Below are 25,908 nucleotides of genomic sequence, written 5' to 3' on the forward strand. Positions count from 1 at the left end.
AAACAAAAACAAAAACAAAAAAACCGATGATTGGAAAGCAGGAGCTCAGGCTCAAGATAGGAAAGGAGGCAAAGGGAGCCAAACAATGGTAGGAAAACAGTCATTTGTTGACTGCAAACTGTGAGCATATCAGTGTGCAAAACTGTGGAGGGTCGTACGTCCAAATTCAGAGGGCTTACCTAACCGAAGGAACTTCACGTAGCGTGGGGAAACTCACAGGTGACCCAACTCATTCACCTCTGCCATTAACCACTTTTTCATCATATGCTCTCTGGCACATTCAGTGACTATCAATTGGAACAATGGGTGAATCTTTAATACGGCATCTTACTTAAATCTCAAAAATATTAAGAGGTCACATGATTTCCCTGAGGTCACTGGGAAAGTGTGCGCAGAATTTGAATTCAGTTCAGATCTCTTTTTCCACTCTGAAACCCCATCTTTCCTCATCACTTACTCTTTGATGGGGTGTGTTGGGGGGTCCCCAAGAAGCCTCAAGTCCACTGATTCCCTAGAAGGACTCACAGAACTCAGAATTGCTGTTATGCTCATCATGATGACATAATAGTGAGAGGGTACAAATTAAAATCAGCAAACATAAAAGGCACCTAGGGCAGAGTCTGGGAGAGACAGCTGTGTGTGTCCAGTGAGTTATGAGGAAGCGCTTACTTCTCCAGCCACGGCATGTGATGACATGCAGAGTGTGGCCAGCCAAGGAAGCTCACTAAGATGATAAGAGGAGCGTGGATGTCCAGGATTTTTCTTGGGGGGTCACTTTGTAGCCAGGGCACCTCTGAGTCAGTCAGGCTCCAGCCCCTTCAAGGGTCAAACTGACACTCTGTGGTCCAAGACCCCCACCATAAATCATGTCACCATCAACCGTCGGCATGATCCAAGGTCCCAGGTAGAGAGAGATGCTCTTATCTAGCAGAATAGTCCAAGGATATCAAGGTGATCTGTCGGGAGCCAGTCAAGGGCCAGACCTCTCCTTGGATTTTGCAGGGTTTAAACACTTCAGACTTTCTCAGTCAGCCCTTTAATGCAAAGAGAGCAAAGCATACAAGGTCAGACAATTAAGTCCGCGAACTCATCCTAGAAAAAGCACTACACACCTCATTGCTGATTATCATTACGTCACCTTCGAAGTCCTCCCCTTAGGAAGCTATGCACCAATGCCAGCACCTAGTCCACCCTTCAAAGCAATGTTGGAACTCTTCTTCTGGAATGGCCATCAGAGCTGTCGTCCTATTACCCTTGATGTTCTGAATGTCATCAAAATGTCTTCCTTTCAATATTTCCTTTATCTTCAGGTAAAGAAAGAAGTCATTAGGGGCCAGATCAGGTGAGTAGGGAGGGTGTTCCAATACAGCTATTTACTGGCTAAAAACTCCCTCACAGACAGTGCCGTGGGAGCTGGTGCATTGTCGTGATGCAAGAGCCATGAATTGTTGGTGAAAAGTTCAGGTCGTCTAACTTTTTCATGCAGCCTTTTCAGCACTCCCAAGTAATAAACTTGGTTCACTGTTTGTCCAGTTGGTACAAATTCATCATGAATAATCGCTCTGATATCAAAAAAGTTAGCAACATCGTTCCCACAAGTTCGCGAACTTAATGGTCAGACCTTGTATCCTTAAGAATCTTTGTCCTACACTGGTCAAATTGTGCAGTATTTTTATGCCAGCCCTCACTCTCCCATGCAAGGAGACATTAATTTATGCTGTCTACCCTCTAGAAGCAAATTCATGGCCTGCATCCAAGAGCATCAATGTCATGGCCAAGGCCTAGAAAAGTGTGTTTTCTGGGTAAGAAGCCTTAGCCTCTGGGAGGAGAGAAATTTACAGGGAAAGAGGCCCCTACCTGATAAACACTTAAACACATACACATTCAACTCATAACAAACAGGATTCTTCTCTGCTCTGACAACCTCTAATTGAAGAGCAGTACATTTATTTTAAAGTCTGACAGGTGAAAGCCTTGTTTAAAAATATAAATAAACATTAATTAACTGTAAACATGACAGCCACAGGCTTGTTTCCTGCTGGGACCATCTGAGAGGTGGGTGAGAAACAGCTGAGTACTAAATGCTATTCACAGTGTTACAAAGCTCTCTAATGGGCTCTACATCACCTTTCCGTACCTGTGAGGCTGCATTTAACCAGCTTCCTGTTGACTGCAGAGCCACTGACACTCAATACTCAGGTCTGTCCTGTACCGGGAAGATTTCCACTGTGTCAACGTTGAGTCTTGGGCTACATGGTTGCAGGTTAATTGTGACTCTTATGAAAATATTTCCTGAAGCCTTGGGGAGCCACTTCTGGTAGCTAGGAGGTTCCACCCATTCTAGGTGGTGCTCAGGCCTTTGCCTATTGTTGTAGAATAATATGAACTCCCAGGAATTATGAATGTGAGACAGTGAGAGAAAGCAGTGCCCTGAAACTGATCGGGGCTGCCAAAGAACAGACAGCTTATTCAGTTGGTAAGCAATATGGCAATATTCAGATATTCTTTCATCCATCCATCTACTCATCCATTCATCCATCCATCCACCCACCCACCCATGTACCTATCTATCCATCCATCTACCCACTCACCATCTGGGTGGTCATTCATTTGTTGATTCATTTACAGCATGTGTGTATGTAGAATCACTGTGCTAGTTGCCAGGGATACAAAGCCAAAAAAAGCTTGTCCTTTTCTTTGAGGAGTCCATAGTTTACTTTGGTAGAAAGTGGAGTCATGTCTGCAAAGAAATCAATGAGTATGCATGGTAAAAACTGTAACAAAGGCTGATGTGAGTTGTTGTAGGAATGAAAATGAAGGCTTGACTCCTTTCCCTGAGGGTTATGGAAAAGTGAGAGACTGGAGGTGCCATTTGAGCTGGACTTGGAGGATGAATAGAGTTTTGCTTGTTTTTGTTTTTGTTTTTTTAATTATCGTAAGGCTGAGAATTATTCTTTCCTCAGAGGGTGTACAAGACTGACTGTGATCTCTTAGGCCTTCTGCCTTGTGCAACTCAAGTTCTGGCCAGTTTTCTATGCTTGGGGTAACTGCATAGGACTAAAGAAAAAGTTTCTTTGTTTACTGGTGGCAGAGACTCATCTGATAATTGCATGGACCTTTATGGTCCCTTTCCCATTTTTTTGAACTCCAATTTTCTGTCTCTCTTGTTTGTGAGAAGGTCTGGAAACCCGCTCTAGATGCTGGAGCCAAAAGCCCAGAAACATAGTAAATATTGATGTATTTATGTATTAGACGACTATTCAATCATAAAAAATAAAATGATACCAAAACAATAAACTACAAACACAGACTCCACAATGTGGAAGAATTTCAGAAACATGTTGACTGAAATACACTAGACACTTCTGAGTACATGCTGTACATTTCTATTTAGTAAAATTCAAGGTCAGTAAATCGGAGAGGAGAGAAATCAGAACAGTGGTTGCCTCTACAAGGGAATTAAATAATAAGGGCCAGGATCCCTCCTTTGTAGGTTAGCGGAAGTGTTCTACATCTTGATTAAAGAGTCAGTTAATACCAGAACTCATTGATCTATACATTGAAGACCTGTGTACCTCACCAAAGGTATACACGTACCCAAATAGAGAAAATTGAAGATAAATTAATGAAAACAAGGTCACAGAGCTTTGAAATGCAACTAAGAGACAAAGGGCACTGCATGTAATTGAAGCCAAAGAAGAGATATTTGCCGGGGCAGAATAGAAAGGTTGTCGGATAACATCAGTTTGGAAGTCAGAAGGATCCAGTCAGAGAAAAGGCATCCAAGCAGAGAAGCTCAAAGAAGCAGACGGGCTCAGCAGTCAGCTAGTAGGAGGCATTGAATAGTCCCTGTTAGTGTAGCGCCCCCCAAAGGCCGGGAGGTTTACTGCACAGGGGCCAGTCAGGCAAAGCTGCGGGCAGTGGAAGAAAGCACTCCAGGCTCCTGCAGGCTCCCTGGAGGCCAGGCCAGCCACTTCTCCTGCCGGCGTGTTACAGCTGCCCTGGCCCCTGGGCTGCTGCAGGGAGTCTGGGCTCTAGCATTAGGAAAGAGATCAATCTCCAACCTCTGGGCTCTCACTGTGTGAGTGCATGTTGCAAAAGGAATTTCCGTGCCCTTTGAAGAGCTCATTGATTTCCATTTACCACTCACCCAAACCAGGCCTTCTGTCAGGGGACAGCGTGGGTATATTTCGGTTTTATTTTTTTCTGGGACCCAATGGAGCAGAATTTTTAGCTACGGAAATGATTTTTTTTTCCTGGTCTTATTCTACCCCTCTGGCATATGTTTTTCGTGAATCAGCTTCTTTTTAAAAAGGCACAAGTGGAGAGGGCAAAAGGTATGGTGTGTCCCTTCCTACCACTTTGTCACCAAGATACTTTATATACATTATTTATTTTATCTCTATTGTATTCCTCAGCAGTGGCAGGAGAACAGTGTTATTTTTACTTATTTTCATTGAACGATGCTAGGGTATGAAACCTAGAATTCTCCTCTTTTTTTATTTGAGAAAAATGTGTATAGTAGAAAAAAAAATTCTGTTATAGTTGGGGGAGGAAGACAAACTACCCACAGAGATCCTGGGGGGAAAAATGTAAATTTGATTCCTTATTCTTTTATTTAAAATTGTTCCCATACTATCAGAGTAAAGATTAAACAATGCTTCTCTATCCTGCCAGAAACCATATTTTGTATGTTTTTTTTACCAACAAATACTCCACATTTTGAATTGCTCAAGTTTTTTAGATAAACTTGTGTTGAAAAGGAAAGGAAAATATTCCTCTCTGTCCCTCACTTGTGTCTCTCATATGCCTTCTGTGTATCAGGAGCTAGAAATCTGTCCCTTGACCTCCTTAACTTAGAAGTTGAACCTCATGTGTAAATGTGGGGGATACCCTCCCAGAACTTTTAGACTATGTGTAAAATCTTAGCGATGTAAGTGGCCTGTATCAAGCATTCAAATACATAGCAGAAATTAAAAATAATTATTTCATACCAGAAGGGTGCCATGTACAAAACAAAACCACACATTAGACTGCGTGTTTTTGCATTAATTTACATGGGCACTTTCAATGTAATTGAAATGTTTTGGAAAGAAGGACATTATAACACATACCCGTGGGATGGCAGAAAGCTTCCTCCAGCATTTTACAACACGTAATAAAGGTTCCCAGTATGGGCAATCTCAGAACCGGTTATTGACGCATTTTGCTGGGTTTCACGTGAAAAATTTCACCCCCAATTAGCCATTGGAGGAGGCCCAAATTGATTTGTGAGTAAAGGCTGCTTTTCTCAGGCCATGTTGGAACTGTGGCCCGTCATGGCCCCGTTTAAGTGAAGCCGCTCGCTTTAGGAAAGGGAATGGAGCATAAAATCCCCTTTCAGATAGTTGCAGGAATGGATTCTGCATATCCCCCTCGACTTAATGTTAGCCGTGTCTGGTTGTTGCTGATAACTCAGATGAAACACTAAAGAGAGAGCACGGCTGTCAATAAAAGGACTGGGAATATGGTCTTGTCAACAGGGCCCTTGGTGGGGGGCGGTAATTGAATATGCCACCAGTACCGTTTCCCTCCTGGGAATGGTGATTCCACTCAGGTCTGTGGGGTGACCGGCATCTGCAGAAGATGGGGCACAGGCTGCATCCCCCAGGGCTTCAGTCAGCCCTGGTTGGTTGAATTGAAAGCATTGCTGTTTTGGGTTTCTAGCACATTCCCCAGAATTTGCCGCTTTCCGGCTCTAGCCTCACCTGCGTGTTCCTGTGGCAGTGGTTTAAATAATGCAGAGGTCTCACTGCTGGGACATGGGGACAAGACCCAGATGTGAGGCCTGCAAAGCCCAGCCGCTTCACGCTGGAAAGCAGAGCGGTAAACTTGCACATGGGTGAGCCCTGGGGAGCAGGGAGCGGCTAATGGGGTGGTGGTGTTTGAGATGGAGGGGGGTAACCTCTTGAACGGCAGCCTAATTAGCTTACAGAGGAACCGGAATGAGACCAAAGAATGGGGGGGGGGGCGGGGGAGGAAAGATGAGGAAGGCACGTGAGGAGCATAGTGAGGTGCCCTGAGCAACCCCTTTGCTGAGCAAGAAGGGAAGGAACTCACGTTTGCATGAATCAAATTAACCTTGCAATTTAGCTCCGATGAGAACTCCCTGGAAAAGGTATAAGGAGATGCATAAGAGCCTGATTTCAAAATCTAATCCAATCCACACCACTTTTTGCTGACAAGAAAGAGAGACACGGAGATCGGCATAACCCAGGGTGAAAAAGTTCAAAACTAAGCGCTCCAGCTCCAAGGAAACAAAACCCAATGGATACTTGAAAGTCTGCACCTCTTCCTGTGCTCCTTGCCTTGGGGAAAAGCACAATCTTATTACCTATTCACTTAATCCGGAAGTCCAGGTGTTACACTCACCCTCCTCCTCCCTGAGCCTCTAAATCCATTTAGTGTCCGACTCTTACAGATTTCACTTCCTTGCTCTCTCACCAAACATCCTTCCTCTCCGTACTTGTAGGTGCTGCCATAAGCTAGGCCGTTGTCATCTCCCCCAGCAGGTCTCAGTCCCTCCAATTCTTTCGTAACACCCCTGCTCTAGTGATCCAGTCCTGCTGCTCCTTCTTCCTCACAAGCTTTCACGCTCCTTCACCACCTTCCAGGAGATGTCCAAACACCCTTGAGTGCCGTGCAAGTGCATTGACGCTCTGCCCTGCCCACTTCTGCGGGCACCTAAGCTCCATTCCCCTCCCACTTCTAGTCTACTGTGTTATTCTGAATGGTGGCAGTTCCTCAGACCCATAGCCCTTCCTTGCTCCTTTCCCATGTGCTTGGAGAGCTCTCGGCAGCACTAATCTCAGGATAACCCCCCAGGGAATGGCAGGGCCACCACATCGCACACCTTCAGGGGGGCCCTTCATTTGGAGTCCAATGTGAATGATGCCCCTAGACTCGGGCGACATGCCCTTATTTGGTTCCCAGAGAACTCTGTTCTTATCTCAACCTCCATTCTCCCTGCAAAACAATTTCCTCTTGACTTGTGAGACCATCCCAACAATGCAGCCCCTAGAAGAGGCAGCATAGAAATTGAAAGTGTTTTAAAACATAGAGTCAGGATTGGAGCAAACTGGGGTTCACCTATTTGCTCACCCACTTAATAGCAGTGCATACTTGGGCAAGTGACTTATTTGACCTGCAATTCAATTTTCTCAGCTGCAAAATGGGGATAATTGTGGCACCTACTTCATTACGAGATAATTTATATTAAGCTTTAAGCACAGTATCTGAAGGACCATAACTCTTCAACAAAGTTAACTACTGTCGCCATTGTCATTAAGGGCCGTACTATGTTATATTCAAATTTTAATTTCTCCTGCCACACAGCAAGACACCCAGTAAATATTTGTAGAATCAATTTATGAATAGGCAAGATAGGGCCACTGGTTTACCTGTGGATACAGGCTCACTTCCTACTTAGCTGGAACAGAATTTTACTGAAAGGAAGTGTAAGTGTTACATCTTCCAGTTGGAAAGAAGAAGCTTTCTCAGACTTAATAATTTATCTTGTAATTGCCCCTACAATTTAGAGGAACACATGTTTCTTATAATTAACAGGCATTTATTTTTAGGAATGTCATTTGAGTAACAAGCAGAACAATGTCTCCATTTCCTTTATTTTGAATCTTCAGAGGCCGCTAGAAGTCCCAGAGCCAAGCCGTCATCATTCCCGCAGGTGGATAGGTCTATAATTTGTCATTTACCTCAGCTTTCAGAGTCTGCAAGGATCAGACAAAAAATAATAAAACTCTTTTTTTTTTCCGGTTGAGTTCAGCTTTAAAGGAGCACCTGTCACCACATCGGCATAGCTTCTGGCTTTATTGAGAAATCTGTTGCTAAGACACGGTCTTAATTTGTTTGCACACTTTTCATATGAATGGTGGGTGTTAAACTCGCAGAGAAAAATTTCGGGGTAAGAGACAAAGGTTCATGGGAAATTCACAATGGTTAAAGATTAAACCTCCAACGCTGGTTTTATTGGTTCCTCTCTACTAGAGGCTTTGAAAGCATGGTCCTGGGACCAGTAACACTGGGAATTGTTAGAAGTTCAGATTCCTGGGTCTAACCCGGTCTTATGTGAATCCCGGAGTTCTAGGACATGGCTCATCATCTGTATTTTAATAAGCACTCCAGCTTTTTCGGATGTTCAATAATATGTGTGATCCATTGCTCTAGACCAGGGGTGTCCAAACTTTGTTCAATATTTTTTACCAAGGGCCATATGTGGTAAAATACGCAAACAGCCGGGCCACTCACTCGAGGTGAAGTACGTATTGCCTCACCTGGTTTATTTAAGTAAACTAAATATATTTTTGGAATTTGCTGCGGGCCAATTAAAAATGAATTGCGGACCGTAGTTGGCCCGCGGGCTGCCGTTTGGACACCCCTGCTCTAGACTCTCTCCAGGAACAGTGGTTCTCAACCCTGGCTGCCCATTAGAATTACCTAGAAAACGTTTAAAAATCCCGTAGTCTTAGTGTTACTACAGACCAGTTAAGTCAAACTCTCTGGAGGTGGGTTTTGGGCATTGATATATATATATTTTTTATTTCAATTACTAATTTTATTTGAATGTATTACATATTTCCTGTTCTAAAAAAGATTTTTATTAAAATATAGCTAACATGAAATATTATGTTAGTTTCAGACATACACCATATTCAACATTTACATATCAAAAGAAGTGGTCACCCTAAGTCCAGCAACCACCTGACACCGTCCCAGCTATCACAATATTATGGACTATATTCCCCATGCTGTGACTTGTTTGTTTCATACCTGGAAATTTGGAACCTCTTATTCCCCTTCATCTCTTCTCCCCTTTTTAAATTTTTCAGTTACAGTTGACATTCAATATTATTTTGTATTAATTTCAGGTGTACAGCATAGTGGTTAGACATTTATATAATTTAAGAAGTGATCCCCTGACTAGTCTAGTACCCACCTGGCACTATCCATAGTTATTACCATATTGTTGACTATATTCACTGTGCTTTACTTTACATCCCTGTGACTATTTTGTAACTACAAATTTATATTTCTTAATTCCTTCACCTTTTTCACCCTGCCCCCAACCCCCTCCTATCTATCACCCCAATAAATCTAGTACCCATCTGACACCACACATAGTTATTACAATATTATTGACTATATTGCTGTGCTGTACCCTACATCCCCATGACTACCTTATAATAACAAATTTGTACTTCTTTTTTTTCTTTTCTGATTCTTTTATTTATTTATTTATTTTTTATTTATTTTGTTGTTGTTGTTTTTTAATTAGTTTCAGGTGCACAAGACAGAGCAAAACTTAGACGTTTATCATTTACATCCCTCACACTGTGTCTAGCAACCCCCTGTTTTTCCTCCATGTTTCCAAAACTGTCTCTGATTAGTTCATTCACTTATTCTTTTCTGTAGATTCCGCATATAAGTGAGATCATATGGTATTTGTCTTTCTCTTTCTGACTTATTTCACTTAACATAATGTTCTCTAGGTCCATCCATGTTGTTGCAAATGGTAAGATTTCTTTCTTCTTTATGGCTGCATAATACTCCATTGTATAAATGTACCATAGTTTCTTAATCCAGTTGTCTACTGATGGGCATTGATATTTTTTAAATCTCCTCCAGATATTCTCATGCATAGATAGGACGGAGAACCAGTAACCTGGGGGATTTATCTGTTGGAAATAACGAATCCTGCTTAAGGTAACCCAAGTACTAAGATACAGAGTTTTGAAGGAAGTAAGTCCAAAAGGTCTTAGAAGAACTATAAAGGACCAAACTCCCAGGTCTTTGCAGCTCTCATTTTTCTCTTCCTGGGACCACATTTTGTGTTTTCTGCCTTTCTCTGTGCATTTGCTTAATTATCCCACCCTTTACAAAAACAAACAAAGCAAACAAACAAACAAACAAAAAACCCAACTCATTCTGCTTATTCGCAGCTGCCACTTGTCCAGTATTTGTCTCTTGTGTGGTTTGACTTGTCATTGCACCAAATGCTTCCTCCCAACTCTGCATAACTCCACAGCTCAGTGATATCGAGAAGCTGGGAAGACTTATTTTCTCATATCATTTGACCTGATATTGTGAATTAAGGATCCCACATTAAAAAATTTTTTTTTTTTATTAAAGAGAAAGAAATACTTAAAAGTACTTTTCTGCTCACAGGGAATTTACAGTATAAATTGAAATTTCCCCAGCATATAGTGGTACCTCTCTCTGACTGACAATTACAAGAAAAGAGAGGAGGAGGATGGGAAGGGAAACATAGAGAACAGTTTTGAGTCCTTTACTCCCTAAAACTCTCGTCTCATAGATACCTGGTCTGTTCAGAAACCTACCTGCTGCCTCCAGTCAAGTCAGTGTTTCCTTGATTCCAGAAATCATTCCTGACATGACTGAATTCTTCCTACTTACGTAGTCTACCGACAAAGCAGCGTAGCTCATCAATTCCAATTTGCCATCAAAGAGTTAGTCTACATCTTCTGCTTTCACGGGGCAGACCATACACCCATCTGCCCTTTTAGTTCCCTTTTGCATGTGTTTATTTTTGGCTCCGTGCGTGCACCCCAAGTGTCCTGGGCTTCATTCCTTGCTGTCAGCAGCTTCCTCCTCAATCAAAGGGACTCCAGGACTTTGTCATGCACCACAAAGGAGGCTGTCATCATCTAGTTTAACTTCTCAACCCACGGTGTCATTCTTAGCAATTCATCTGGCTCCTGCTGAAATCAATCCAGAAACGAAAGTTTTTTCAAGTGTGACACAGCATTGCAAGACAGAAATCACCACAGCAAGTTATTTCTTGCCAGTAATAGATACTCACCAGCCGTTGAATTTAAGATGAAGCTGGAAACGATGTCCGGTGTTACCCTTCCTTTTGCCTTCCTCTGCTCCTTGAAATGAGAGCAAATACATTTGTTCATGTTGAAAATCACAGGATTTAGAAATTTGGGAGACTGCTATCAAGACCCCTTTGGGCCTTCTTTTTTTCTAGGATAGGTATCTCTAGTATCGTTAGCTGTTTGTTTGTTTACAAATATTCTCATTTCTCTTGGCTTTCTGCTTCCCTTTTACTGAGGTGTCCTAGTTTGTTCTAAAATGACACACTCAGAAGTGAACAATACTATATTAGATATAAATTGACCAGGATGAGGTACATTGGACTGATTTTTCTCTTAATACATGGCCGCTATACTTCTCCAGAAGCAATGTATGATTAATTAGATTAATTTTTGACATCTATGGCTACTGATTGATTCTGAGAAAACTGCCATCTAAACCCTTCAGATCTCTCATTCACAATCTCCTTCTTAGCTAAATGTCTCTATCCTTCACCTCGTGCCACTCTTTGAATCTAATTGTAGGAATAAATCTAATTTATTCCAAGTTAGGTGTTTCTGTTTCTGCTAATTCCGTTCTTTTTGCCACTTCTGATTTCCACTCTTACTTGTTTACTCTATCAGCTGTCCTCATTTCTCTATAATTAGTAAATTTGAGAAACACCTTTAGTTACCTACTGTGTGTCCTTAATACACAAAGGCTACACTTCTAGAATCTCAGATGTGAGAAAATACCTCATTAACATCAGGACTTCTGTCTCTTTGAAACACACCAATATGTATGTATCATATGTTAATTTCAAGCACACAGATTGATCACAACTGTACAGCTTGACAAATTCTTATAAAATGAACACACCATGCAATCACCAGCTAAATCAAGATAAAGAATACCGACCAGCAACCCAAAGCCACTAGACAAAAATATGCCCCCAAACGTAAACACTACCCTAATTTCTGTCACCGTATCCGTTTTGCTTGTCTTTGAACATCATATAAAGGAAGTCATACTAATGTACTCTTTTCTGTCTAGTTTGTTCTTTCATTCTCCGTTTTGGACAGTATTCTGTTGAATGATTATACTGCAATCCATTCCTTCTACTGCCGTTTGCAGTTTTAGGCTATTAAAAATAGTACTTCTAACCTGAGTCAGACAAAATCAATTATTTCATATGCATATTGGGTACTGGGTATCAGAAAAATGCTTAACAAAGTAATTAATAATAATTTTACTTAGCCTTTTGTTAGTCAAGCTAATTGTTGAAGCTAAGATTTGTTTTATTTTAAAGAAAAAAGTTCGAACAAAAATCAATATTTGAAGTGTACTAATTTATAAAATGTACTAATGTAAAAATTGAGGCATGATTTCAATTTCTGAAGATTGTAATAAAGAGGAACAAATAAAAAATTGAGTTTGAAAAGAAAAAGAAGGAAGAGGAAAGAAAAAAAAATAAACAAGAATGTGTCAATAAAAAGAAATAGTACTTCTATATACATGCTTTGATATCTTTTAGTGCCCAATGTATGCATTTCTATTGGGGAGGTTCTAGAATATGTGTATATTCGGCTTTAGAAGACACTTCCAAATTGTTTTCCAAAATAGTGCTGCCAATTTATAATCCCACAAGCTGGGTTGAAGTGTTCCATTTGCTCCATATGCTGACCATCACTTGGCATTGTCTGTTTTCATGATATTAGCAGTCCTGTGAAGTCATTGGATGCAATGGCATTGCACTGTGGTGTTTAAATTACAGCTTCTTGATATTAATTCGGTTGAGGACATTTTCATTTGCTTGACAGCCATTTGCACATTCTCTTTTGTGAAATGTCGATTCAACTTTTTGGCCCATTGAAAAATTTGGTCATCTCTCTTTTTCTCATTGATGTATACAAAGATGGGATTTGGTCATTAGTTTGATCCTGTTCTGGGGATGAGCCCTGGTCAGTGGGAAATGGGATGCTAGTAATCGATGTCATGCAGTGAGGTCACAATTAATCCGACAGTTAGCTGTGCTTGATTTTGCTGAGGTACCAACTCAGAAAGTGCCTTGGGAGTCCACATGGTGGCTGCCACTGACCGTTCTGGCCACTGACCATTCTGGAAGCCTGCAAGCACTCAGACTCTTTCATCCATTTGAGTGGTTACAAAAGAAAAGGATGAGATTAGATGTCTTCACTTTCAACTCACTTTATTGTTTGAGGACCAAAGAACTTCTATGACAACTAGGAAATGATGTCTGTTTTCCTATAACGGCAGAGGCTGGTACGGCTGAGAATGAAATAAAAAAAAAACGAATTGTGTTAATTCCCAAACTACAGTGACAGTTGCTCAGGTTTTCACAAGAATGTTAGGAATTGATTTGCAAAGAGCAAGATCCTGGAACTTGGAATGAGGGCAAATGGCTGTACCTCAGTGAAACTAACAATCATGAACCCCAAGTCACTCAAGCCTCACTTATCAGTAGAGATACTATCTGAGTAGACTCGTCTTCCTCTGCTTATGTCCTGGGATACCCTCACTGGGGGCAAATTCCGTGAAAGAGGATGTTCATTTTTCCCCCCAATGTACCACAAGTACCCCATGTTGCCCCTAATCTCATACCTAGCACCAAATTCAAGCATAATTGTAGAACACAAGTGTACCCTATGACTCAGGAGGAAATAGCTTAAACACCAAAACAGTAGTAAGACTTTGCCAATATACATCATCAGAAATCTGGGCAACGTGTAGGAATGGATTATTAGAGTGCTAAACTAATAAGGGCACCACATCACACTCGATTTGGCTGATTTCATTGATATGAGTGCACTGTCTGGAGATTGCAGATTTCATTTGTTAGCTTGAGCAGCTGGAGTCAGATCTAACAGCCCAATTGGTTGGTGATTAAAATGTGTGCTCAACAATAGCCTATATTGAGGTGCCAGAACTTCCGTGGCACAATGTGGAGAAGGGAACCCAAAGCTAGCAGAGATAGGAATGTGTACTGGACTTACCTTGTGAGACCTGGCACCCACCTTCCATCTATGAGAAGGTTGAGAAGGCATTGCCTCCAATAAGGCAGTGAGGAATCCTGGGGGGTTTGAGGGGGTGCCAAAAAAATGTACACATTTAAAGAGATGTTATTTGTGTATTACTTTTCGAAGTTGAATTTCGGTAGCAATGTGTAGTACGACGTTCGCTCAAAAGATAGCGTCAATCAAATGAATGTTTGCGTCATTCATTGTGTTACAATTTTAATACAGTTTTTTCCTTCCTTAAAATGTGTATACATTTTTTTGGCACCCTCTATACTTTAGTGAAGGATGTGTCTTCATCCTTGAAAAGCTCTGTAGTGGCACTTCTTTGAAGGCCAAGTCTGTAGGTGATGCCACTCTTGAGATAGGATACCTGGTTTCCATGGAGATTATAACAGGGTAGCTGAGGCCGGCTACGTGGTAACATTTAACCACCAAAGACAACATGGGCACATGTACCAATACATCCCTCTTTATTCCAGACAATGCTGCTTGTTCTGGCATCTATTTTATCTAATAAAGTAGTTGCTGAGCTCCCTTTTGTCTACCATTTACATTGGTAAATCTCTTCACATCTTTTGCTTTTAGCCTGTTTATGTCTTTATGTTTAAAATGAACTTCTTTCACACAGAATGCCTTTGGATCTAGCTTATTAACCAAACTGATAGTCTGTATCTTTTGATTAGTATGTTTGACCGTTTGTATTTAATGAGATTATTGATGTTTGGATTGAAATTTACCATCTTGATAGCTGTTTTCTATTTGCTTCACCTGTTTTTAAAGTTCTCTGTCTTTTCTGATTTTTTTGTATTAATTGATCATTTTTATGATTCTAGTTTATCTCCATGGTTGAATATTATATATACGCCTTAAAATATTTGGGGTTTACTCTGTTGTTACAGTGTCCATCTTTAATTTATCAGAGTCTAATTTCAGAAAAACATTACACTGCTTCATGTGTGGTATAATGACCTTTAACAGTATATTCACAGTTTCTCCAAATTTCGTTCTATTTTGTGATACATGTGCTTTTACATTTACTATAAACATAGTATAAAGGCAGAACATAACACTAGCTCTTCTGATTTCCTTGATATGAGTGCGCATTCTAAAGATTCCAGATTTAATATGTTAGACGCTCAGTTATGTTTTTGAGAAATTAAAATCAGGCAAAAAAGAAAACAAAAAGTTTATTTTACCTTCATGAATTTTATTTCCAGTGCCTCAAGTCAAAGAGGCTGTGACTTTTTGAGACGTAAAAGCACCCTTGGACCCACAAATTTCTACCCTTCGAATCAGAAAAGATAGCTGCTTGGCCTCAGAGTGGGCTGTTATTCTCCAATGCCCTTTTCATACATGGCCAAGGAGAATAATGGAGAAATAAGCACCTACCAAGGGCGGGGGAAAGATCTATAGAGACAAAAATACGATACAGAACTACTTATAGGGAGCAGAACTGGGGTCTAATCAACCTAGTGTCCCCCACCCCATATATATAGGAACCTGACAGTGTCTGCTTATTGTCATTTCAGAATTGTCACAAGTGACTGCTGTGCCCATTCTGTTCATCCTCTTTCAAGCATGAGTGTTTATTGGGGACCAGGTTTCCTCATTCAACCATTGTGTGTAGGCGGATGGCAGTCAGGTGACTTTTTTGTTCACAGATCAGGAGCAAGCACGTATGAGGACAGAAACTGTCATGGGACCTTGGACTGAGAGTTCGATGGAATATTAACAGTATTTTCCTTAGGGAGGAGAGGAGTGTATTTTGTATATGGAAGGGGGGAAGCAAATGCATATTTAGACGAAAAGGACAGATTATTCTAACACTTAGCTTATGTGGGATAACAAACCATGCGCAAAACTTAGTGGCTTAAACAAAAACTAAGCAATGTCCCTAAAGATGCTGCATGAGAATTATACATGTAAACTGGTTGTTTTTTCTGGCCTGAGCCAGCTTGGCCGGGAAGGATCGTCTAAGGTGGATTCATTCGCAGGTCTGACGGTTAGCTTGCTATCGATGAGGTGAATGGGGACGGCTCTGTAGCACCTCTGTCACTAGCCTGTGTTCCTCCACATGGGAGTTGTGGCAGGGTTCCCAGGAGCAATGAAACAGCGAGCTACAATGTGCAAGTCTGTTATAAACTGCGATTTGCATCATATTTGCCTATACTTACTGGCTAAAAGGTGTCACGTGGCTAAGTCCAGATTCAAAGGGTGAAAGAAATATACTCCACCTCTTCAGAGAGGTGGAACATAGTCCATTGCAAAGGGGCAAATCCTTATGCTAATAGGGAAATCCTTATGCAAAGGGAAGTTCTTATGCTAGTAGGATTTCACATGACTGCCTTTTGTCATACGATTTACAGAAACTCCTTGGAGGAGGAATGTACTTCCCCACCTCATTGAATATATTCATCACGTGACTTGCTTTGGCCAATGGAATGAGAGCAGACATGATGTTTGCCATGCTTCAGTAGAAGCTTTAAGAGCCATAATATGAGTCTGCCTTTGGTCTTTCCCCTCTTTGACACAATAGTAACATGTCCCAAATTGGGGCAACTTCTTTAGCCTGGATCTTACAATGAAGAGGGTGTGTTGGACCATAAACCTTTGCTTGCTAAGCCATTGGATTTGATGGTCATTTTCAAACCCTGTATCAAACCCTACAGTAAACATTATAGTGATTTATAAGCTTCTCTTTTTTATGTTTAATCTATTCCTTTTAAACGGATATTTCCTACTGACTTTTAAAATTGTGGAAAACTCTCATATTGTTTTGAAAGCTTTTGGTCCTATGCCCTCTTCTAGTTTTGACCCTGTCACCTCTCCAGGCACAAGTACATTTCTGAGAAGAGCTACAAGTAACTCATCTTTCCTCACATCCCCTTCAGTCCCAAGCCTCTTCCAAACTAACTTCCCCCTGATAACTTTATCAATACAACTCTTGCCGGAGTCACCAAGGATCCTCACGTGGCTGGTTCTGCTAAGTAAACAATATCTCTCTGAGGAAACTGACATTTTAAACAGTTCAGAAACCAATGGGCCTGACCGGGATTTACTTTCTCCTCTGTTTGGCCATTGTAGGTCTTCTGTGATTTCCATGGCCACTCCCAGAAGAAAAATGTGTTTCTTTATGGCTGCAGCATCAAGGAGACCTTGTGGCAAGCAGAATCTTCCGTGGGCGCATCTACTATCCTGGAAGATGTCAGCTACAGGGTAAGTCAGACGTGGTTATATTGATAGAATGGAAGAGAAAAGCCAAAATGAAATCTATAAACTAGAAAATGTACAAACTATAGAGACTCCATGAATGCAAGTTTGGTTTCTTGAAATGGTCAACAACAGTGATAAATAACCCTTTCATTAGATTAAGAAAAGAAAGAAGATACAAGTTACCAAAGTCAGGAAGGAGAGGGGACATCACTGCTGACCTTCCAAAATGTAAAAGAATAGTATTAACACAAGTGTTGGAGAGGCTGTGGAGAAAAAGGAACCCTCATACACTGTTGGTGGGAATGCAGATTGGTGCAGCCGCTATGGAAGGCAGTGTGGAGGTTCCTCAAAAAATTACGAATAGAATTACCATATGACCCAGCAATCCCTCTCCTGGGTATCTACCCAAAAAATCTGAAAACACTTATCCATAAAGACAAGTGTACTCCAATGTCCACTGCAGCTTTATTTACGGTGGCTGAGACATGGAAACAACTAAAATGTCCTTTGATAGATGAATGGATAAAGAAGTTGTGGTATATATACACAATGGAATACTATTCAGTGGTAAGAAAAGATGAAATAGTACCATTTGTGACAACATGGATGGATCTTGAGATTATAATGGTAAGCGAAATAAGTCAGACAGAAAAAGTAGAGAACCATAAGATTTCACAGATATGTGGTATATAAAACTGAAAATAACAAAAGAATAAGACAAACAAATGAAGGAACAAAAACTCATAGACACAGACAATAGTTTAGGGGTTACCATCGGGTAAAGGGGGAGGGGGTTCTAGAAGAGGGTAAACAGGGTCTAATATGTGGTGATGAAAAGAGAACTGACTCTGGGTGGTGAACATACAATGTGAGATATGGATAATGTATTACAGAATTGTATACCTGAAATCTATGTAACTTTACTAACAATTGTCACCCCAATAAACTTTAATTTAAAAAAAATAATAGTATTAACAAATATATGGCAACAAATGGATGAATTCTGAGGAAGACACAAATGATCAAAACTGACTCAAGAAGACATATGAAATCCAATAAGACCTAATTTTAGTAAATAAATTACATTAGTAATTAAAAATCTTCCCACAAATAAAATGTGGCCAAAGGGTTTGTTGGTGAATTCTATCAAAATCTTAAATAAATAAGACTAACTCTAAACAGATTCTTTCAAAAAAGAGTCAAAACCCTTTCCAACTCATTTTCTGAGTTACTCTGATATCAAAGCCAGAAAAGATATTACAAGAAAAGAGCATCAATATCTCTCACAAACACCTATCCAAAAATCCTTTACCAAGTATTAGCAAATCATATCCAGCAGCGTATAAAAATCATTAGTCATTGCGACAAAGTGGTGTTTATCTCATGAATTCAAGATTGGTTTAACATAAAAAATCACATACTGTTCTACTCCTTGTAAATAAGCAAATGGCAAAAACTACATCATCTCAATAGATGCTGATAAAGCATTTGACAAAGCTAAATATCCATTCAAAACACAACCTCACAACAAACTAGGACTATAGAAGGAATTCTTCAATCTGAAATTGAGCATCTGAAAAAAGTCCCATAGCTACCATCATTCTTAATGGTAAAAAGACTGAATGCTTTCCCTGTAGGATAAGGAACAAGGTAAGAATGCTTTTACCACTTCTGTTTAATGTTTTACTGGATATTCTAGCTAGTTCAATAAGACAAGAAAACTATTAAAGGGAAACTGAGTGGAAAAAAAGCAGAACTGTCTTTATTCACAGGTGATACAGCATTTGCTGTAGTAAATTCTAACAATCTACAAAATAAACTGCTAGAACTAATAAGGACATTTAACAAGGTCAATGTAAAACTTGATTTTATTTCTGTGTACTAGCAGTGAACCATCCAGAAATTGAAATTAAGAAAAACATCCATTTGTAGTAATATCCAAAAGAACGTGTCAATTAGAAATAAACAGAAGAAAGTATATTATCTGTTCACTGAAACTACAAAACATTGTGGAGAGGAATTAGAGGAGACCTAAATAAATGGAGAGATGTTTCAGGTTCACGGGTTAGAGGGCTCAATGTTTTAAAGATGGTCATTCTCCCCAGATTTTTCTATGAATCAATACAATTTCTATCAAGATCTCATCAGGCTTTTTGGTTGATATTGAGAAGCTAGTTTAAAATTTATGTGAAAAGGCAATGGAACTAGAATAGCCAAAGAGATTTTACAAGAGAAGGATAAAGTCGGAAGATTTATTTTACATGATTTTAACTCTTCACATTATTTCAAAACTCTAAAGCTACAGTGATCGTGAAAGTGTGGTACTGGTGTCAGGAGAGACATGTAGATCCATGGAACAGAATAGAGAGCAGAAATACACTCATGCATTTGTGGTTTTTGATCACATTGATTACTGACAAAGATGCCAATGCAATGCAATGGGGGACGGACAGTCTATCCAACAAATAGCACTGCAACAGTTATGTGTAGATAGCCATCTGGCAACCTATGAGTTTAGATCTTTATTTAGCAACACACAAAAATTGTAATTTGAAATGGACCATAAACCTAACAATTGTTTTCCCCAATAAATTAAAAAAATAAATTATAAAAAAAAGAAAAAAAAAGAAATTAATCTAAATGAACAATTTGTTGAATAAATTACAGAATAATTGCAAAAAAAAAAAACACCACAAACCTAAATGTAAGAACTAAACTATGAAATTTATAGAATGCAACCTACTGGAAAATCTTCATATTTTTGTCATCTTCTATCAAAGCTGTCTTAGCTAGCATCCCAAAAGTGCAAACGATAAAAGAAAAAATGTGATAAATGGGACTTTATCAAACTTTTACTATTTTTCTCTTCAAAAGTCGCTATTTAGAAAGTGGAAAGACAAACTACAGACTGGCCAACATATTTGCACATCGTGTATCTGATAAAGGACTTGTATCCAGAATATGTGGATTTTCACAAGTCAATAAGAAGAAAAACAACCCAATTTTTTAAAAAATGGGCAAAAGACATGATTTAACACCTGAAAGACAATATATATATGGTCAATATTAACAATATCATTATTTATTAGGTAATTGCAAATTAAAACCATTATGGCACAGCACTACACAATCACTAGAATGTCTGTAATCACAAAAACAGGAAATATTGAGTGTTTGGGAAGGGTGTTCAGACCTGGAACATTTCTTTCTCACTGGTGGCAGTGTAAAAATGGTACAACCTATGGATAAGTGCAACAACACAGATCAACTTCAACATAAGTCAGGAACAAAAGCAAATGTACGATTTAATTTATATAAAATTTCTGGAAAAAAATGAAACTCTGTGAAGTCAAAAAAGCAGACCAGAGTTTACCATGGAAGGATTGACTAGAAATAAGCATGAAAGGCATATTAGAGTGATTAAATTTCTAAAACTGGATTGTGGTGATGTTTGCAAAACTGTATACACTTACTAAAATCATCAGTCATGAAACTGCACACCTACCTCAGTAAAGTTGATTTATATTCTTAAAAAGCAAACTTGCATTGGTATCTTCCAGGTATCAAGTGCTGTGCTAGGCATTTATGTAACAAAGTTGAGTAAGGCATGGGCTTCTTTTGCTAAAAAATAATAGTCTGGAGAGAGGCCGATTGTCAGAAAGTTAAAACGTAAAATAATAAGCAGAACAACAGAAACATTACGAGGTAACAGAAAGGATTGACTAAGTTTCTCTTGGTGCAGAGTTGGGTAGATAATCCTTTGGCTTCAACAGACAAATGTTTGAGGGATAAACCTGACTCATGGTCTTAGGCCATTCCATAAAGAAGAACACATGTCACAGATGATTTTCAATTTAAGTCTGACTTCGAGAGAAATCTGAAGAAGTAGAATGACATGAACTCTGTCATAATTAAGACTTGAGCCTCAAAGAGTTTTAATGGCCGGTCATGGGTCTCAGTGATGGAGGAGGGGAGTTGAAAGCAGGTCTGGACTCCTGCCTGGGAAGTGGCCCTGGATGGAGACATTTCCTGGCATTGGTCCATTTCCTAACTTTGCAGTTGTCAGGAGTTGCAAAGACAGTAAGTATGGACCCTGCTCATACAGGGATAGGCCCACACCAGGCACTTTTCTAAGCATTTTCTATACACTAATTCACTGAATCTTCCCAACTGCTCTGTACTCTAGAATAGTGGACGGTAACAGAAGACGACTAACAGGTGTTTGTGGAATGAACAGGTACTTTGAATAACATCCCATTTCACCTATGAGGACGAGGAGACTCAGAGATTAAATAGATTGTTGACAGTTACATACGAATAGTTAGCAAAAGAGGTGGGAATGGGACCCTGGTGGTTGAGCATTCAAACCCAAACTTTTAGATTCTGAGCTCAGTGAGCTTATTTTAAAAAATGTGTTGTATCAAGACAGGAATAAAACCATGAGTCAAACTGCTCTGTAGTTTAGAATTAAAGAGATAGTGAATACGTCTCTGTTTGAAGCTTGGAGCATGGGATTCGCTGAGTTAAAATGTGGGAAACACACAATCCAAAGAGAGGTGCTTGTTTTCATCTTGGAAGGTTGACTGTTTGAGCAGAGTGACTTCCCTCTCTTCCTTCACTCATCAGCAATCTGCTCTGACCAGTGCAATAAAGATGGCAATAATCACGCCCATTTATTGAGGATTCTAATGCTTTACTCTCTCAAGAGTGGGACTATTATTGCCCTCTTCCCCCTTCTTTGGTGACAAAACTGGGTGCTAGACAAGTTAAATGACCTGTTCAATGTGAATCCATACGGTGGGAATCCAGAATTCATACTTTGACACCTACCCCCGCCCGTGCCCTTGCCACGTGCTTCATCCTGAGAAAAGAGAAGCGTGTTTTGAGTTCTGTAGGGCTGACATAGGGACCTTGCATTTTCCTGGTAGGGAGGGTTCCTCCCTGGAGAGAACCTCTGAGCTAGGAGCTCTCTAATGAGTTCTTAGTCCGCGTATCTCTGAGAGGTCCATCTTTGTTGAATTTGGGAAACCAGACAGGGCTGAGAAGAGTCAGCAAAAAGCAGACGAATTAAAATTCAACTCAGACTCCTACGATGTGCCTTGAAACCAGATTTATTGAATCAGAACCCTTCCCCCATCTGTGTGGCTGCACTCGACTCCACTGCTACTGGACGAATGGGATTCAGTGTCTGTTAGGATGCAGAAGACTCTTTCTTGAGGCCGCTTCTGGAATAGTCTCTATGGCCCTGCCAGGTCTGTGTGGAGACCATGCTAGGTGCCAGCTGCTGTGTCACCCCCTCAATGTGAGTTCTCTCATTTATCTCTTGAGCAACTCTAATAGGGACATGTCAGTTCTCCCATTTCACAGATGGGCCTGAGCTTCAGAGAGGCTGAGGAGCTGATCTGAAGTCACACATGAAGTACCTGAGGGAACTAGAGTCTTAGCCCTGACCTGTCTGGCTCTGCCCTTGCTCCTTTTAATGCCGGTTCTATGGCGCTTGGTATTTAGTGTCTGGGCAGGGTTCTGGGCTGTGTTGGCAGCTCTCTGCTCCTCTGTAGGTTCTTTAATATGCATTTTGAAGGCTACTTTTAGAAAATGAAAAGGAGCCACACAAAGAAGTGAGTTTTCCATGGGATATGTGTATAGTAATTATAAATAATATTACAATATATTGGATGCTTATGTCACATCGGACATATTATATCCTATTTAAACCCCTTTACACTCTTGTGGGACATAGTAAGACCTTGTTTAAGACGCAGTTTGTGTGGTTGTTAAGCTCATATGATCTGCATTAGAACATCTGGGTTGAAATTATGGCTTTGTCCTTATTAGCTCTGAGACCACTGGCGGGGTGTGGGGTGTGGGGAGGGGGGGAGAAGATACTTCTCTGGCCTCTATCTATCATAACAGAATTTACCTCAAAGACTTGTGATGATACAATGAATTCCTGTATATAAAATCCATAGTAAGCATCCAGTGAAAAGATATTATAAATTTCAGGTTTTGGATTCTGAGATGAAGGGCACAAAACAAGAGGTGGCAGGGGAACAGTTGAATGTCTCAGGCCAATTGTCACCTCCCAACCTGTGACATGTCCTGGAAACAAGGCACCAGGGAATCCATTCCTATCTAGAGTTCATCTATTTCCTGTTCATTTACCAACCCAAACAAACAAACACTCTCCAGGTATCCTGGCTATCAGTCTCTTCATTTCTTCCTCTGGCGTAGATCCGTTTGTATGAAACCAAAAGGGAAATGGAATGAAGACTTTACTGTATATGCCCTAGTTTGGGGTCCATTATTTACCGAATGGATAAACCATCACTGTGGAGATATAAGAGGAGTCCTTCAATTGCACCCTGTAAATCTCACATCCTCCGGGCTCCAGGGATAGCTTGTAAAGCTCTGCAGGACACACGCTATTAATTTGATTGTGCGGTCATTTGGACAGACGCTGTATCAGCTAAGCAAACCCGGTTCACTTCAGTAAGAAAAGAAAGATCATTGAGATGATGTCACATGAAACTTTCTGCATCAAGGTCAAACACTGAGAAGCTAGAACTACTTTCGAGTATTCTCGATCCCTTTAGATGCAGTACGTGTAAATAGTTTATTTATGTCTATGAACCAGTCCCATAAGGGTCTGGATCAGCAGATTCTATTGATGACAGCGGATAATTCTGGAGAACGCTCAATGAGCAGCCTGGCTTCGTGGGCAGAGATTTTCAGGCGAACAAGACACGGACCTGCCCTGGTGGAACTTCTAGGCTGCAGAAAAAGAGAGAAAATAGATAACTATTTACATAAACAATGATGTAATGGTAATTGTGAGGAAAATTTTGAAGGAGCAAAATGGGATGAGGGATCTCAGGAGAGAGGGACAAGAGTGGATAGATGACATCCACAGGGGGCAACTGTAGAAACTCAACTGAGGGGAAATGAGTCTTGTATTTCCCTTGTTTAAATAATGCTGTAGGTCTGGAGGATGTGGGAATGTAGAGATCAGAGTTAATTATAGTAATAATCACATTAATATACACTTATCTATCTGTGATTTGTAATTTATAATATAATTAGCAACTGTATTAATGTGTATATTAATATAATTAGCAGTATTGAAGCACTGAGAAGAACTGGAGATATTAAAATCTCTGCTCAGTGTTGTAGAAATTAACAAAAGTCCATTTCTTTGAAAACAATTTTTCTTTTTTTAAAAAATTTTTTTAATTGGTCAAATGTATCCAGTTTTTCTTTTTCTTTTGTTTTTCATTTTAACATTTTTTTATTAGTTTCAGGTGTACAAAACAATGTAATAGTTAAACATTTATCATTTTTATCCCTCACACAGTGATAACTCCCCTCCCCCCAATCTACTACCCCTCTGACATCACATACAGCCGTTACATTTCCACTGTCTCTATTCCTAATGCTGTACTCCGCTTTTTGTAACTAAACATATATATATATATATATAAATTGTAGTTGACATTCATTATTGTTCAGCTTCAGCTTCAGGTGTAAGTGCAGTGATCAGGCATCTACACCATCCCTGAGGTGGTCTCCCTAATGAGACAGGTGTCCATCTGACACCCTACAGAATCTTTACAACATTATTGATTACATTCCCCAAATTGACGTTCATATCCCCGTGGCAATCTTGTGGTTACTGACTGTGCTTTCTAATCCCCTCACCTTTCCCCTTATCCCCACCCTCCCCATCTAGCGACCCTCAGGTTTTCCTCTATGTCTTTGAGACTGTGAAAACAATTTCTTAATTCATGTACACATCAATACATTCTGCTTGTCTACCTTCCTCCTACAATTTGTTCAAAAGCCTGAAATTTTATTGTTATCTAATGTATATAATTTTAGAATGTGTGTTAGTTTGTGGAGAGTCTATCAACAGTGAAGTGAGAAAACCCTCTTGTTGATGTCACAAAAGTTTTGGGCTGTCTACAGGTAGTATTTCTGCTAACCCAAAGTCTTCGTATACTAACTCTGAGTCACCATCCTTGGGGACAAGGGGCGGTCCAGTGCCTGGAAGCCCCCTCTCTGTCAATCAGAGAGTGGCAAGCATTTGCAGATGTCCTCTAAATGGAGAGTAAGTGGTCTCACACAAAGCTTTCCACCCTAGCAAAAGTTGGGATCTACGAACCCAGACAGAATGGATTTTTAGGAGTTTTATAATTAATTGGTCCAGCTACAGACTTATGGATCAGAGGATGAGGCTAAAACGTTCATTTTGGCAGTTACGCTCTCTCAGGAAACAAGTGAACTTTATACGTGTTTCTGCTCAAGAGTTATCAATGGTCCATGTGACTGAGTTAAGGGTACAGTTCTTAGTTTTACTCAGCGCTAGGAAACAGTGAGGCTGGGTGGAGTCTCTCTAAGTTTCAGGTCTTTACGAAGCCTGTATTCTCCATGAGGCTCAACACAGCAATGTATAAGGCCGATGGAGTGTGTGTACACTTTTGGTCCCCAGTGATACAAAAAGATGGAGTTGAAAGATCACAGCCTTTGAAGTGGGCCAGGTTGATATCTGGGTCTCGTTCCAGCCACTTTGTAGTTAGACTTAAGCTATTTCTTTCTATACCTTCTAAGGCTCAGTTTAGTCTTGTTGAAAATGATTTTTTTTTAAATGGTATCCATTTCTTAGGGTTGATATAAGATGTGTCGTAGCATGTGTTAAATGTTTGATGTAGTGAGATGCTTAATAAATATCAAGAAGTTACTTTTTTATGATGTGTATCCCCAGTCATGTGCAACTCATCACATTCTGATT

The 25,908-nt window shown here is 40.1% G+C and overlaps 1 protein-coding gene and 1 long non-coding RNA gene across 2 annotated transcripts in view; one reads left to right on the forward strand and one right to left on the reverse strand.

Annotated features, from left to right (window-relative positions):
• AGBL1 (AGBL carboxypeptidase 1) overlaps positions 1 to 25,908 on the forward strand; it is a 583,728-nt gene that overhangs the window by 311,374 nt on the left and 246,446 nt on the right. Inside the window, exon 20 of the mRNA XM_019726713.2 lies at positions 16,995 to 17,126. Within this exon, the coding sequence (XP_019582272.2) occupies positions 16,995 to 17,126 (132 nt within the window). The remainder of the gene's footprint in view (positions 1 to 16,994; positions 17,127 to 25,908) is intronic.
• On the reverse strand, positions 787 to 10,731 carry LOC141568295 (uncharacterized). Its single transcript, XR_012491414.1, has 3 exons — positions 10,395 to 10,731; positions 2,592 to 2,740; positions 787 to 1,034 (listed from the first exon to the last, which is right to left on the reverse strand). It is a non-coding gene; the product is annotated as an uncharacterized LOC141568295 (long non-coding RNA).

Source organism: Rhinolophus sinicus, linkage group LG13 (genome assembly GCF_036562045.2).
Source record: "Rhinolophus sinicus isolate RSC01 linkage group LG13, ASM3656204v1, whole genome shotgun sequence".
NCBI lineage: Eukaryota > Metazoa > Chordata > Mammalia > Chiroptera > Rhinolophidae > Rhinolophus > Rhinolophus sinicus.